Here is a 16,653-nt window from a genome sequence, read left to right on the forward strand (position 1 = left end):
GCAAAATTATAATTTAAAAAAATTAATTTTAAAAAATAAACAGCAAATGCAGCTACTAAATTAGCGATGCAACATACAAATATTTGGTATTTAAACAATACTGCTGAACGCCGAATATTCATTTCGGGAAGAATGGTCTGCCGAAGACAAAACTTAATTCGTTTACATCCATCTTTCTTGTTTTCTGCCCTGGGAAGGGTTTATTCAATTAAAAAAACAATAATGAAGATAAACAAATTTGTGAAGGGTCCGATTAAAAGAAAAATCATTTTGTGAAGGGTCCGTTTTTAAGTTAAAATATTTTGTGAAGGGTCCGTTTTTATGAAAAGATATTTTGTGAAGGGTCCGTTAACGGACCCAAATTTCTTCTAAACGGACCCCTGAATACTTTTTCCCTCGACCTATTTTATAGACCAATTATAATTATTACGATTTCCCTTTTTTCTGAAAACGAAGCATCTTTACTGATCTATTATTTATTTTGCGAGATTTTCCCTAACTTTTAAATTGAGGAGCACTACGATTTTGTGTCACTTGGATGCTAGCTCTTCATGACTATGTCTAAAAAAATAATATTTACTTATAGCCTGGTGCCTGAAACCTGCTTATTTCCACCTCTCGTTGAAGTTCTGATATTATATATATATATATATATATATATATATATATATATATATATATATATATTTTAAACTTGGACCAGATCATAGCGTTTAAAGTTAATTAAAATTGGTATGAGGATACGTTTTAGTAGAACAATCATTCTGAGAATTTTAGCTGCTTAAAATAAAAAATAAAAAAATTTCTTCGTTCAAACAAAAAGTGTTTTGATCCAATCAAATAAATATGATAACTTTACTTATTTATTTCTTGGACATCATAACCTGCTGCTACGGCTTCAAAACTTGCTGGTACTGCTGCAGTAAGCAGTAATCGAGGTTTCTCAGCTGCTTTCGCTTCTCCAACAAAAGCTTCATATAGATCCTGCAGTAAGAGAGAATTAATTATTATGAGTAATGTTTGTTTAAGTCAAAACATCTCTGTTATGTTACAAAATCACAAGCACTACCAATGACATTTTGAATATTCAACCTAACGTTTTATATATTTTTTTTGTGGAAAAATTATAAGACTTAGAGACTTTAAATTTTTGATTCGGCCTTATTTTCTGAACATTTTTCTACACACCATCCTAATTTCATATACGATAGTTAATTCGGGAATTATTAACTTAACTATCATGGAGACGTGCAAAAGCTACCATGGAGACGTGCTGAAGGCTACAGAAATACAACGACTAGAAGTGAGATTTCCTGCGCTGAAAGGATTGATAATCTTAACTCGAAATTTTTATGTATTTATTTATTGAAATTCCAATTGGTTTGAAAGTTATTGTAATTTTAAATGCCTTTTTTACGAATTTTTTCTAACTTTTTTTTGCTTTAAGTTACAGTTTGCATGGTACATAAAAAAATAATTCAGTTAAAAAATAATTAAGTACAGTTTGCATGGTTTCCATAAAAAAATAATTTTATTGGTTTTTGTTTAACATTATAGTTGTCTAACATTAAAACTAAAAATTATTTAAATCAAATAAATTATTTTAAATCGATACCATAAAATCGGTTTAGTTGCTTAAATTAAAGTGAATTCTTTTCCTATTGACACGATTTTTTTTTTGTCTAACCTTCCAATTTTTCTTATTAGTTTCTGAAAAATTTGTCTGTTACTCGTGTATATGTAATTTCTAATATTAAATAATCGGATTATCGGGTTATTCACTAAATGAAGTTTAAATGATATAATTTTCACTTATCATTACTCTTCTCATCTGTTGGCCAACATGATGGGAACTAGGCCACTTGTGAAATATAACCATCAGAATAGGGAAATTTGTCTGATAGCTGGGACAACTTAAATTCAAGGATTTGCAGGAAAAGGAGTTAAATTAAATGTAACAGAAACTCACCTTAATTAGATTAGAGAATTTTTCTTTATCTTCAGCTCCTCTGGGGAATTCCCAAGCTATATCCAGTCCGTCAAAGCCTTTCTGTCGCAAATATTCAATAGCGTTGAAAACGAAAAGGGATTGTCTAGAAAGAGGAAGAAAAAAAGCATTAGAATAATTCATGCCTTGACTTAGATGAGTCCATGAGAGCCACACTCCATGAGATTCGTGTTAAATAATCAAGTTAGATTCTGTTGTTATTGCTTACCCTCCTTGGTTTGGACAAACTAGACCAAGTCAAGGAGACCATGTCACACAATTAAATCAAAACTACACCCCCCTCATTCAGCAGCTGCCACACAGAGGTACCAATACAATCTAAGATATGAGAGGGAGAAGTGATGGCAGAACAACGGCAAGCAGCGTAAGTCTTCTTGTTTCCGTTAAAAATTAGACTCTTAATATGACCAGTCTTAAGTCTAGATAGAGTAGTCTCAGCAAGTCTTGGACAAGAGCATTGCAATGACAGCTCAGGGGACTCAGCGGCATACCAGGTATGTTCGTTTAGGGTCCTCCAAGTGGTGTTTATATTAGCCAAGATCAGGGAGCGAACCTCAGGAGTTCGCAGTTCGGTGATGGGGAGTTCGCTAACCTTCACCAGCAAGCAAATCAGCAATTTCGTTTCCTTAAACCCCTACATGTGAAGGAATCAACTGTAAACATAATGTACCACTATGGGTCAAAGCAGGCAATTTTCGAATGGTATCCTGCTCCGATTTAACCAGGATATTAGGCTGATTCCTCAAGTACAGTTAGATAACCTCCAAATATACCTTGTAAATACCAAACTATCCATAAATGAATTTTATTTTGGTCACTAATTAAGTTTAATTTACATCACTCAATGCATGTTCCGGTGAGCATTAATTTATTTTTTTAACTTCTAATGAAAAAAAAACTGTCCTTTGTTGTACATTCCCTGTCTTAACTGTTACAAAATCCAGTACAAAACATAATTATAATAAAATGCTCAAATTAATTCTTTCTTTCTTCAAAGCTACTTTAAGTTTAAATAATTATGAAACATTTATTTTAATTAATGATAGAAACGGGGACTCGGAGCCGAAAAATCCGTGATGCTCCAACTTCGATTCCGAATAATAAGCTAGCTCAATCTTCACATCCAAATGATAAAACTATAGCTCTATCACCGTCAATTTTACTATAAATTTATGCGCGCTTCTGAGTTTCAGATTTTAATACGAAATTTTTATTATAAAAGGATACATTAAAAAAATAATGAGATATTATATAAAAATAGGTACATATAAAAATAAGATATAATCTAAAAATAGGTACATATAAAAATAAAATATAATCTAAAAATAAAAGTCCATAAAAAATAAGATATTCACTGTTGATTTACTGATTCATTTACGGTTGTTTAATTCACTGTTGATTTATTAGTTCACTCTTAAGAAAACACTTATAGCTAATTAAATTCTCATTCATTACTTGATCTGAATTGAGTCGCGAAATTTTTCCTCCCCATTGGCTATCGAATGTCTAGGGCTGACCGAATATTTAGGCTAAAGATTTGTCTTGTAAAATATTGTATTTCAAATCAAACTATCATCCATTTTCCCCCTAGAGTCAGAATTTAAGTGCAAAATAAGGGGAAAATATCAGGAAGCAACTTCGGCAAATCTGCAATCGAAAACCGAATGATTTACTCAGATTTTCAATGAACCATAAACTAACCTTAAAAAGTAGTATTTTAGTGTCGAAAAACGGTGGTATACAAAACATGAAGTGTTAATAGTATAGGAACATTTCTGATATTTTCTTATTTTAATGATATGTTGATGATGTTTGAATCATTGAAGTCTTACGGCAACCTTATTTTAAAAGCAAATTATTATTATTATTTTCTGTAATAAATAAATTTCATTTTCTTACATCATAGTTCATTTTCTTTTCTTTGGTCGTCAAAAAGTTCATCATACTACGCTTGTTAAAATTTTGAAAATTGATCTTGTTTTTGTGAAAAAAAGGGTGAGAAAAATTTCAGTTTGGCTAGTGCCTAAAGAGGGGAAATTTCATGACCTGTCTTGAATTATACTAAATGCAATTTAATGCCGAGAATAATTTTTCTATAACAACTTGGAGGCAACAATGCGGCAGGAATCTTTATTACTTGATTGTAGGATACGATGAAATGCATCAGACACAAATTACACTTTAGAACAATTTTTTCTTTTATGTTACAAGAGATTATTCTAACGGATCATGGAAATTTTCACGTCTCAGATTTTAAATTTGAAATCCGTTTTTTCTCTAAGCTACAGTTTCTTTTTTTAAAATGACACTTTTAGTCTAATTTTTGTCGAAATGTACAAGTTTAAAAACGTTATGTATAACAAGTTATCCCATAAATGTTGTGACCATCTTCTAGGGGAGTGAGTGCATATCATCAGAATTAAAACTGCACAGAAACATATCCCCGGAGTATTATCATGCAACGCTAGGGGTGCTTTTTCTATTCTGAACTGCTTATTCGTTCGCTTATCTACTATGACCCACTCATAAAACAGGTCAATGGTCGAGAAGCACCCCTAGCCGCATACGCCAACATTTCTGGGCAAGGCTACATATACAATTTTAAGTCTGATGATATGTTCTACTGCCCTTAGAAGTTTGTCGTAACATTCATACGATACCCTGAAATATATAGCGTTTTTAAGCTTGTACATGTCGAGAAAAAAATGGTCTAAAAATGACATTAAAGAAAACTGCAGTTTCAGGTTTGAAATCCCCATACCCAAATTAGACAAGTAAAAAGTGCAACAAAAAACTCGTTTCCGGAAATATTAAATCTTTTTATTGTAAGTCAGAAAAATTTAAGAGTCAGAAAAAAAAAGTTTCAATGACTATTGAAAAACTAAAACAGCACTGGAAGCATGGGAAAATGTAAAGCTCCAGTTCCAGGAAAAACATAGCTTCGAAGCAAATTAAAATAGTCAAGCAAAATAGTTAATCCAGTGTTCAAAATTTCATCCGCTTTGGATAATTAAATTAATAAATTAAGTTAAAGCAAAATATGTGTCGCAATATTCTAAAGGAGATTTATGTATTTGTTGAAAAAGTCATTTATAAATGAGCCAAAGGTACGAATTGTGTAAGAAAGCCTACAGCGATATTACTATAAATCTCTTCTAATTAATTGGATAATGAAAGGTTTTGACTTTGAAGGGAGTCACGCAATAACTTGGTCAGGTGCGCATGTTTGGAATATCAATCAAAATAATTATATACATATATTTTTATTTACGTGAAACATAAAGCTTTTTAAGAAGACCCTGGAGCGCAAACGATGAAACTGATGCATTTTTTTAAAAATTATACTACTTTGTTTAGGACGGATATTGTTCTAAATCATTTAACGAATCTCTTTAACAGTAATTCATAATAGTAATGTAATTAGCACCAAAAATAATTATTATAAAATGGCTAAATAAGATCAGACATCGATTTAAATAACTTTATCTTAAAATGTAACGTCGAACTACATTATTCTAATAATAATAAAAACTTCTTAAACTCTTCATTTGGAAATCAAACAAGATTAAAAAAGTAAGGAAAACAGTACAGGTAATTTTACCTTTAAATTAGGGAAATAATAATATTTATAGGAAAACAATAACTTTATGACTTATAACAATTTTATGCTGATGACAATCGAACCAAATAAAAATTAATGTGGAAAAACTGGATCATACCATGTGATTTTCCAGTCAATAAAAATGTATTGACAACAATGGAAAACTGCGACACCATTAGATGGTTGGTTGGTGTCGTGTCATGGACAGAAAATAATTTTAAACGTGTTCAAAGGTCCTATATACAACATCTGCAATTTGAAGGCAATTTTCTATATAAGTCCGCCCACGGATTGTCACTTTTTTGCTGCGATTGCGCCAGTATAGTGGGACAGTTGAAAAGATGTATGGGCGGTTAGTTCTATGTCTGGGCAATTTTTGCAGAAACAGTAAGTCCTTGTTCCGTCACCATGAATCTTCATCCCCCTAAAGTGTCCTGTCCGGAGTTTTGTTAGTGTGCTGGTGAAAGTTCTATTGGTACTGATTTCAGGTATTTGGTGGTTGATTTGGATTTTCCTGTCATTGAATTTTGCCTTAGTTACTGAATTGATATCGCTGAGAGTGACGTGAGTAACTTTGCTGGTGTTTAATTGTCTTGCCTATTCTGCCAAGGCATCAGCTATCTCGTTTTCAGTAATTCCAACATACACGGGAATCCACTGTATGGTGCAGTGTTTCTTCAATGCACCATGCAGGGGATTCCCGCTCATGTTGGCATTACACCATTAGATTTTTATATATAGTAAGAAATACCTAGTTATTCAATGAAATAACTGAATTATACACTTTAACGGTAACATACATACAATGTTAAGCATTTCTTACCTGTAACCAGATTTCGTTATCTGCTTGAAAGGTGCTGTTCCAGATATCCAACCTCCAACAGACAACAGCACTTTAAGTTTAGGGTTTTTCTCCTTCAGTCCCAAAATCCTGTCATAAAGTGATTTTTTAGCTGGAGGATTAGGAGTGTCTGCTCCGTCAATGGGCGACAAAGTATCATTTTTGATTGTGGAAAATGCAAAGATGACATGAGTGCATAGGAATGGGTCAATGTGTTCTGGCTGGAATTTTCCCTGTCCAGGCCGTTTCAGTGACCAGCTAGTGTAGTAGCAGGCCACTCTGGCATTTGTTGCATCTGGAAAACAATTCGAAAAACAATCATTCGTTGGATACAATCGTAAACATTTTCGTTGCACCGTTTCTGTAGGTTCCTAAACTGTGCTGCTATGGAAAATTATAGTCCTGACTTTTAAAAGCGTAATTTGAAGAGCGGGTCATTTATTATTTTCCTGTACAGTGACAAAAGCTTCGAGTTTCTATTAAAATATTTCATACCGAAGCAATTTTATTTTATTTTGCTACCGAAGTCGAACAGCTGGATCCAATTTTGAGTTTACAACTATTTTTGTTTAATTACGTATCCTTGTAATTTTGAATTCAAACCAGAAGACAAGGAAACTCCTGGATCAAGCAGGGAGACTAACTGGCCTTTGCAGATGACATTTTGATGGAACTAACCCTCATTTGCGTTACATGGAGAGGAAAACCATGAAAATCTTCCACAGTTAACGGCAATGGGATTCTAACCCATGATCCGTCTACCACTGAGGATATTTTACGTCAGCACTCTGGTGTGAGCTGGGAGCAGAATTTGCATCAACCGGCCACATACCGAATCAATTTTATTTTATAACCGTAGTTGAACAGCCGACGCAATTTTGGGTTTACGACTACTAATGTTCAACTGCGCAGTTTTGCAATTTTGAACCCAATTCAGAAGACGAGGGAACTCCCGGATCAAGTATGGGGAGAAATTTACCCTCGTGGAGGACTTTTTGATGGAATTAAAAAGCATTTGTGTTATATGGAGAGGAAAACGACGAAATCCTCCCAGGGTTAGCCTAGTGGCAAAGGGACTCTAGTCCATCATCTGTTTACCACTCAGGATATTTTTACGTCAGAACTGTGACCGGTAGTGGTATTCGTATCGACCAACTATCGTTGGGATTCGAACCCAGTTCGCCTCATTGGAAGGTGAACGCTCTATCCTCTGAACCACCACGGCTCATGACGAGTCAAAGTCATGCCGAATACGAAGGCTTGAGATCATAATTGTCGCTAGTTTTATATTTCAAACTGCGAAAAATTCTGCAGTGGAAAATTTTACGCTGTTATCGTTTGTCTTTGGTATTAATGAGTATTTTTATCTCGGAAATATTTACTTGAAATAAACTATACTATTTCTTTTTCATTATTTTCTGTTACTATAATGATTGTCAATTTCATTTTCAGTCAGCTAAATGAAGCCTTGTAAATGCTTCTTGATACAGCCTAAATCAATGAATGATGATTAAATTATTAAATACGGCGTTAGCTGCGTTGCACTTTTTCACTAACAAATAGAAAAAATTGCTATCGATATTTGCTGTTTTTTATGACAAATAGTCTATTGCGATTTCCTGACAAAATATCCGTCTTAAAAATGTATTGTTATGATTCAAGTAACGAGTTATAAATCTAATTTGCAATGGAAATAATATTAAACACATGATGTATCTACCTGGATCAGCTTTTATTTCAACAGGTTCATCGAGATCAAGATCTTTATCTTTTCTTACATTGACGGGTGCTGGTGTAGGAGGTAACGATTTTCTCACTTTAATGGACAACGCCTCCAGGTCAGTGATAGGTCGTTTAGGATGTCCCAACAATTCTTCTCCCATTGCTCCAATTAATGGATATTTTTGTCCATTTAAGCAATTTCCTAAGAAATCATCCATATCAAGTGTCCATACCATGGCACCTCCATAACCATTATCTTTTATCCAGTTAAGCTAGAATTTAATATTTATGATTAGACTGATCAGACTTAGTTCGTAAAAAATGCCTTTTTAAAACGAAGCTGTTGGAGATTGCGCACCACTAATTTAAACTTGTGAGTTTTAAATGTCTACTAATTCAAACTAGAGTATACCACAACTGTATGATTAATTCAAACGTTGGAGGCCTTTTAAGTAATCCAATTTAGAAACGCGCTCATAATGAGATTTAATTTTGGATTTGATGTCTGCTAAACCATTTTGAACTTTTTTTTGTGGTTAATATATTCTAATAAAATCTTTTACAATCTACACATATTTTCTAATTAATTCTTTTTTCTTCTCCTTAATATAATCTAATAAATTCTAATATAATCTACAAATATATTCCAATAACTCTCTTTTATTATCTGCACGCTTCTCCAAACAATAATACTAACACAAAAAATATCAACGTTCCTAAATATTTTATACCTGGATTTTTGACAAGGGAAGTCAAATTTAAAAATACCCACATCTACACATAAGTGTTTATGATAGTGCTAATTTTTTCCTGTGTTTTTTTTTTCAATTTCGAAAATTTCATATCCCATGCATAACTCCTCTTTCAAGAATATAACAAAATTTAATTGTAAATTTTAGAAATTTCAGAACATTTAATTTTCTTTAACTTTTAACTTAAAAATATTACTGCTTCTAACAATAAAGCAATACATATAGCAAGAATTTATCAACAATATAAATCTAATAATCTTCTCCACGACCCATATCTCCTCAAAATTCATGTATAAAAAATTAAATGAAATAAAAGTATATTCGTATTACGTATAGTAGTCGATTTACGTGAATAGTTACGTGAATTACATTTATAAATGAATGTAACAAGCTAAGTTGATGTGTATTATTTGTTCGGTTTCTTAAATGCGAAATAGATAAAAAAAATATTCCACATACTTTTATTCTAATACTTTTCTCATCATCGAAACCAACCCATTGGTCACCATAATATGCATAAGGAACCTTTTGTTCATCATCCCACACATACTTTGCTCCTTTTTTAATGAAGTCACATACCTGTAAAATAATTATCCGGTCATAAAAATAACATAATTAATTGTTCAAATAGTACATTTATTAACACAGCGCAGCTAATTAATTTTATGTAACTTTGCTTTAAAGTAGTTCAATGTGTTTGTTTTTAAAATTAAGTAAAGGTTCTAATGACGAATTGTAAGTTTATGAGCTACGATAACAAGTTAAAACTAGTAAATTATTACTGGTGATTTGGTATATTTTTAGTTTAATTTCATTAACATTTGCGAACGAGTCTTTTAAATATCTATTCTCATTGTGTTAATTCTTGGGAGAAATCCAACATTTCGAAAAATGGAGTAAACTTTAATTTAATATTGGTGGTTTTATGTTTATTATTTTTTCCTTAAATATTTTTTTTTAATGTGTGAAAAAAAATCGGCACTTCAAGAAGAAGAATACAGATACCCACACTTGTGATCTATGACGTCAGCGCTAGATGATTGTTTATAAGCAAAATGGTTTGTTAAAGTTGATCTAGTTTCTCTACATAAGTTAAAATGTTAATTAACGTGAAGTTAATGAAATATTGCGCCGTATCGCACATCGAATTAGTTGAAATATAATTCTTTCACGTCTACTTCTTCTACTTCACTTATATTTATTATTTGCTTATGTATTGTAACCTGGATATATTTTTATTTTGTGTTCCTGGCAACTTCGATGTATAATTAGTTTGCTTATGCTCCACATGGCTTCATGCCTGTTTTTGTGTTAAGTAAGAAATATACAGTGAAAGAATTTAAATCTTTGTGAAGGAATATAGAATGTGTCATTTAAGAGAATTGATACTCGACAGGCTTGGTTTAATCGAAATAGAATGGAAAAAACCGTTGATAACGTAAACAAAAGCCACGTTTCAACAACCAATCAGGTTCGAGATACCCTCACTACGTCACTTGCTGTTTAGATACTTGGAAAGTAAATGCAATTATGAATTTAGCTGTACTAGGCCTGCTTCCATGGGGAAATTTAAGAATTCCGTGGCAGCAGAGGCAGCACACATCACGGATTAGTCTTATCGATACTCGAGAGGTGACGTCATCTTTCAATCGTTATCGATTACAAAATAAATAGACAAACCTGGGAAAGTGGAATCTGGCTGTAGAGGATTAAATCTCGATCACATTTCCATCAATTTCAATGGAATTTTAAATTAAGTTAATTTTGGAGGGTGTTAAAAAATGTATTTCCCAATAACCATCAATTAGTTTTTCATTTCATCAAAAACAAAATGTTAAATCAAATAACAAAAAATGAAAAAAAAATGTAGGAAAAAAAAGCAATAATAGATGACGTCTATAAGCGATTTGAAAAATTTATACTTACTTCGTAATAAGCTAAAAATCCTTCCTCTCGAGAAAATGTGCCAGCCTTTCCACCCCCACTAGTAGGAACGTTCATTCCATTTTTATCTGGACTTTGAAGAGAGAAGCTTCTTCCATAGGTTGCCAAACCAACAATTATCTTCTCTTTAGGTGCACCCATTTTTTCCCACAACTTCACACCGAATTCCTGTAAGAGAAAAAAAAATTAATTTGATATAATCATCGAAAAAGTGAGGATCGTACTGGAAAATGTTCCTGTGATACCATTTTTAGACTCATTTTTGCATCATTTTTAGAATAATTAGGTGTAATTACCATGCATAGTTGTTTTCTCCATTGCGATTCTGTTGACAAAGCGTACAGAGGGCTGTTATGACCGGTTTGGCTTTCCCATTTTCCATGAAAATCGTATGACATAATATTGATGAAATCACAATATCTGAAATTTTGTAAGAACATTTAAGATGACATCAGAAAACGTAAAAGTATAAAAGAATATTTTCACAATCACGGAAAACATGTTTTGTATATATTAAAGGGAAAATTATAAAATGTTAATTCCTACATTTTTGAATATTAAATAAACACAAATAATAAAATAATATAAAAATAAAATAATATGAAATAGAAAACTATTAATGGGAAAAACCAAAAGTGCTCCTCAGGACGCATCTTTTGGTATAGTTTAATGCGATATTTCTGAAGAAAGACAATTATCTTAAGATAAAAATTATTCTCTATAATATATATATAAATATATATATAATTATTTTGTCTCTCTTTTTGTCAGAGATAATATCAATTAGGAACTAAAAAATATATATAATAATTTTTGAGGACATGGAGTGTGTCTGGAACTGTTTATACAGATGCTACCAGTTGTATAAAAAACAATTGCACCACTTACCTTTCCTACAATATATCAAACAATATAATTTGATATAATTTTTATATTAGAGAGATTATAGCAATTTTACGTATCATCCCGCATGTTTATATACGCATAGTTATGTCCCGCATGCTTATGTACTGAATTATCTGAACAAAGCGCAGGTGCGGTACAACAGGATAATCTTGGTTCTATTCAAAAGTAAGGCAAAATATATTTAAATGATTGCGCGCTGAGAAAAACAGTATGCTCAAAACTACTGGAAAATAGTAAAAGTTATTGTGTTTCTGACCCTATGGAAACACATAATTTTTGTCCAAAGCACGTTGGTGTGATTTTGCTAAAATTAACAATATGGTATTTAATGTGTGATAAAATTTGGTAAAGTGGGTAAAGCACCTTAGAGCATGACAGAAAAAACCTTTTATTCTGTTAGATTTACTTTTCAGTTTTGTATTTTTCACTAAATGTTCAATAATAAGAACTATATTTTTTAAAACTAGAAATTCCGATAAATCGTTACCATATGATAGGAATAATTACAAATTAATGGTTAAAAAGGATAAAATCTATACTGTATTTTTTTTAACCAACAGTATTTTTTTCATCAGAAATGTTATTACTATACAGTACGGTAATTTTACGAAACTTTTTTTCTCCATGTACGGGACTGGTACGAGAAAGTGCTGCATCTCTCGAATAGAAATATTTCCTTCATGGACTTCTACCTAGTAGATATGTTAAATCTCTCGAATTCAGTATATTTGGCCGTATCTCACATGTTAACGCCCGGGTCACGTTAACGTATGTTCTGTTCAAGCTGCTTAGGGAACCGAAATAGTGTCTGAGAAAAACATTCTTGCATGAACATGCAGAAAGCAATGTAATGGCGCTCAATTTCTCTGATATCCTTTTCTCCTTACTTATATCGAGTTAACAGATATCTTTTCACGTTCGATCAATATATTGGATTCTGCAACTGATTTGTTTCAAAATTTTAAAACTTGTGTGTAAATCAATGTACTATAACGCTTTTCAAAAGCCTTTAATTTATTTTTCCAATTATTGAACACCGAATAAGTATAATTATTGTTTTTTTTGCATAAAATTATCTTTTATTTAACAGTCGCCGTTTTCTGTGTGACGCTATTTCAATACGATTAAAGATTTACAAAGGACTTTCTGGTGAAAAAGTGACCTTGTCTATTAAATTAATAAATAAGATTTGTTATTGCATATATGATTAGTAAATTGTAGTCCTAGTTCTGAAGACAAAAACATAAACAGCTGAAAACAGTACTTTTATGAAAATTAAAAAAGTTTATTTTAACAGCTAAATATGGACAAAAATCTCAATATGGTATTTTGAGGGGAGAAAGAGAGCACTTTTTTTAAATGTTTATGAAAAGTAATATGTTTTTTAAGATACTTACGCAGCCACTGCAGGTACGTCGTAACCTGAACGAATAGTTTCGGAACCAGCCGAAACAGCAACTGTTAGTAGAAGACGAGGTAACTTTTTGTCTTTGGATTCCTCTTCAAATGCTTCACGAAGTTCCTGTAACGGTAGAGTTTGTTTCATCAATGACACATTATCATATGTGGGATAAATAAATAGCGTTAATCTTTTTCTGGTAGAGTTCCAATAAGTTTGACATGACTAGCGGTCGGAATTAACGAGCCCCAAGTAGCGAATTTACAGTGGTTGCTACTTTTATTCGTAGTTTATAGTGCAGAGTGATATTTTTTTAAAAAGCTGTGTAGTGAGTAGTGCGATTTATATATACACCGAAGAGCCATTACATTATGACCACCCTGCTAATAACATGTAGGACCACCTTTCGCCCTTAAAACTGCTAGCACACGCCGTGGCATTGATTTCACAAGGTGCTGATAGATAGGCTGAAGTATCTGGTACCAAGAGCTCACCAACTGGTCCTGCAATTCCCTCACATTGCGAGGGGGTAGCGTGGCAGCACGAATTTGGTTTTCCAAGTAGGACCACAAATGCTCTATTGGATTAAGGTCAGGTGAATTTGGGGGGCAAGACATGACTTGAAAGTCACTGGAATGTTCTTCGAACCAATCCATGATGATTCGACCCTTATGACACGGTGCATTATCCTGTTGGTAAACACCCTCCCCCGCAGGAAAAACTGTTGCCATGAATGGGTGGACCTGGTCTGCAACTATGTTCAAGTAGCTTACAGACGTCAGGGATTGTTCTATGAGGATTATGGGTCCTAGTGTGCCCCATGAAAACATTGTTCCTGGGCGAGAAACCATGAAAACCTGGGGGAGCCCATTGTTATAGATGGAGGGTGGTCATAATGTAATGGCTCTTCGGTGTATATAAACAGCAGTTTTCAGCGATTCCTGGCAAATACTATTTAGAATGAAATATTACGTATAATTTTGACCACACAATTAAATGCGAATGCATAATGAACTCTCATGAAATATTTATGTTATTTAAATGAAAATGAGCATATTTTCTCTGTAATTTTCGATGTACTTTGTTTTTTAACGGAAATAAAAGAACAATTGCAAAATTGCAAATATTTGATAATTTCCTAGCACTTCTAAAATTAAATACTCGCTGTCGAGACAGGCATAAAAGTTTGAAGGTTAAAAAGGTTAAAAAGACGAATTCGTTAGAAATGCTTTAGAATAACAAACTTGATCAGGTAAACATGGATGGATATTTTATAATACTTCATGTTTAAATAAACCAATATTTTTTTTAAAATTCAAAACTATTTTGAACTTAGTTGTAAATGAAGTCCTCCAACAAAGTTCGCCTTCTAAAAGTAGTTAAGTATTGACTACATTTTGTGAAAGTAGTTAATAGTCACTACATTTATGAAAAAGTTGTTGCAGTTGTAGTCAATTACGTTTGTAATGAAGTTGTAGCAGCTAGCTACAAGAAATGTATTTTCTCTGACCACTAGACATGACCTAAGGATAGTGTTTTTTTTACAAAAGACGTGGTTTGATATTTTTTATTTTATTAAAAATTTTTGTTTTAAAATGTTAAATGAATAAAGTTTTTAAGCTATCATATCTATAGGTGATGCATTTTTAAATCTATTTTAAGAAGTGTCAATAGGGAATCTACCAATAATGCTGAAACTGACTATTTCTCAGAATTTAAGTAAGATATTGCTTCATTTTTTTCACGGAATATTTATATATATACATGTTTGTGCTGGGATAACTGTTAATACATAACTTCGGCAAATTTTTTTTTTTTTTTTGAAAAATTACAAACTAAGAATTTTTAATATCTTTAAAAGTTTCATCCTTTTTGAGCAGAAATCTGTCAAAACTCAAAAGGTATTCTTGTTAACGTTAAAACATTATCGCAGCATACTAATGATATAATCTCAAATATCCCCGAAAAAGTTCAAAGCGATATCATAAATAGATTCTTAGAAAAGGAACACTGAAAAAAGTCAGTCTTAGCATTATTGATATATCCCTACCGACTCCTCTTAAATAATTAAATTTTACGACAGGTCTGTTTCCGAACAAAATCTATTACGCAAGTAGAACTGTAAATCCTTGCTCAGTATAATTTGGTGAATAACATAAAACTGAAAAAACTAAATTAAACAAATTTCTTAAAGAAAATTCTAAGTTAGCATTCTTTACATTTTGACATCAGAGGATTGGGGACATCATGTCTGAAACCGCTTCATTACATGAACAGGAAAAGTAAATTTGAATACAAAAGAATTTTGCGAGAGCTTCTCGAATTTTCCAGACTGCTGCTGTCTAACTAGCCGTTTAATAACAGCATCACATATCTCGTATGCTGAGAGGATACAAAACACATATCTTGTTTCTTGTCTGAATATGAAACGACATTTTTTTAAAAATCTCTGTTATTTGTCACATTAATGCTGCAAGTAATTCTTCACTGACATTCGGAAGATCTGTTCAGCAATCTTTTACGATGTTAATGTATTCGGAAAAGGTGGAAATAAATGTTAAGGGACAATTCCGTTCATTTGCGGTATTGTAATTTGAAAAGACCGGTAAATTACAAAAGGAAAATATTCTTTTGTAATGCAAAATATTATGCAGATTCAATTTACACATTTTCTAAACATGCAATTTGCACATTTGCATTGTGTTAGAAAAGTGGTGATTATTGAGCGACGGCAGCCTTTACTTCCCATGGAGCTGATCACTGGTTACAGGACACTAGTTCTTATCAAGGACAGTACTGTGCTTTAACCACCGTGCTTTCTCGCTCCTCATTTCACCAACTTTTTACGTTTTTTGCGAAAATATCTTCTAGTAGTAACTTGGTAATATAGGACGAGATAGCCAGATTAGTAGGATGTTGGACTCATGTCCAAACGGTCGTGGGTTTGATCCCTGCAGGGTGATGACTCCACGTGACTGGTAATATTTGGCCTCGTGACTAGTAAATGGTGAATGGTTCAACTTAAAATCTGTCGGGTCCCAAAGTCCAGTCCTCCATGTTCCCATAACAAATTATACCTCTGGGGGTATTGAATTGGAGATTGATCGTTAATTACAAGCTTATTCAAAGTTACAATCTATGAATGAATGGATGTATGAATGGCTCCGCCCTATAAATGGACTGAGAGGAGTGTGTGGCTGAAATTGTATTCTTGGCCATAGATGGCGCCATTGAAAAATACGAAGTGTACTATTTGCCTTAAATTCGCTTGGCTTCACCAAGCAGGCCTGCTTATATTGGCAAGTGACATTAAAAACAACAACAACATGTCTTAATATAATATCCACAGATTTGTAAATTTGATTAAAAGTTATTTTTCATATCACTATATGTAAATGATTCAAAAGTTTATATGGCAAGTCACTTTATTCCAGCTTTTTCGTGGTGAGGCTTTCAAACTATTGACAAAATTACCAAAAA

The 16,653-nt window shown here is 32.5% G+C and overlaps 1 protein-coding gene across 1 annotated transcript in view; it reads right to left on the reverse strand.

Annotated features, from left to right (window-relative positions):
- Cht7 (chitinase 7) overlaps positions 1-16,653 on the reverse strand; it is a 78,287-nt gene that overhangs the window by 5,524 nt on the left and 56,110 nt on the right. Inside the window, exons 5-12 of the mRNA XM_071180017.2 lie at positions 13,172-13,296; positions 11,165-11,288; positions 10,851-11,036; positions 9,384-9,503; positions 8,171-8,444; positions 6,433-6,745; positions 1,970-2,093; positions 860-984 (exon numbers count right to left, since the gene is read on the reverse strand). Coding sequence (XP_071036118.2) covers positions 860-984; positions 1,970-2,093; positions 6,433-6,745; positions 8,171-8,444; positions 9,384-9,503; positions 10,851-11,036; positions 11,165-11,288; positions 13,172-13,296 — 1,391 coding nt within the window. The remainder of the gene's footprint in view (positions 1-859; positions 985-1,969; positions 2,094-6,432; positions 6,746-8,170; positions 8,445-9,383; positions 9,504-10,850; positions 11,037-11,164; positions 11,289-13,171; positions 13,297-16,653) is intronic.

This window comes from Parasteatoda tepidariorum, chromosome 1 (genome assembly GCF_982258835.1).
Source record: "Parasteatoda tepidariorum strain Cologne lab strain chromosome 1, Ptep-v5.0, whole genome shotgun sequence".
Lineage (NCBI taxonomy): Eukaryota > Metazoa > Arthropoda > Arachnida > Araneae > Theridiidae > Parasteatoda > Parasteatoda tepidariorum.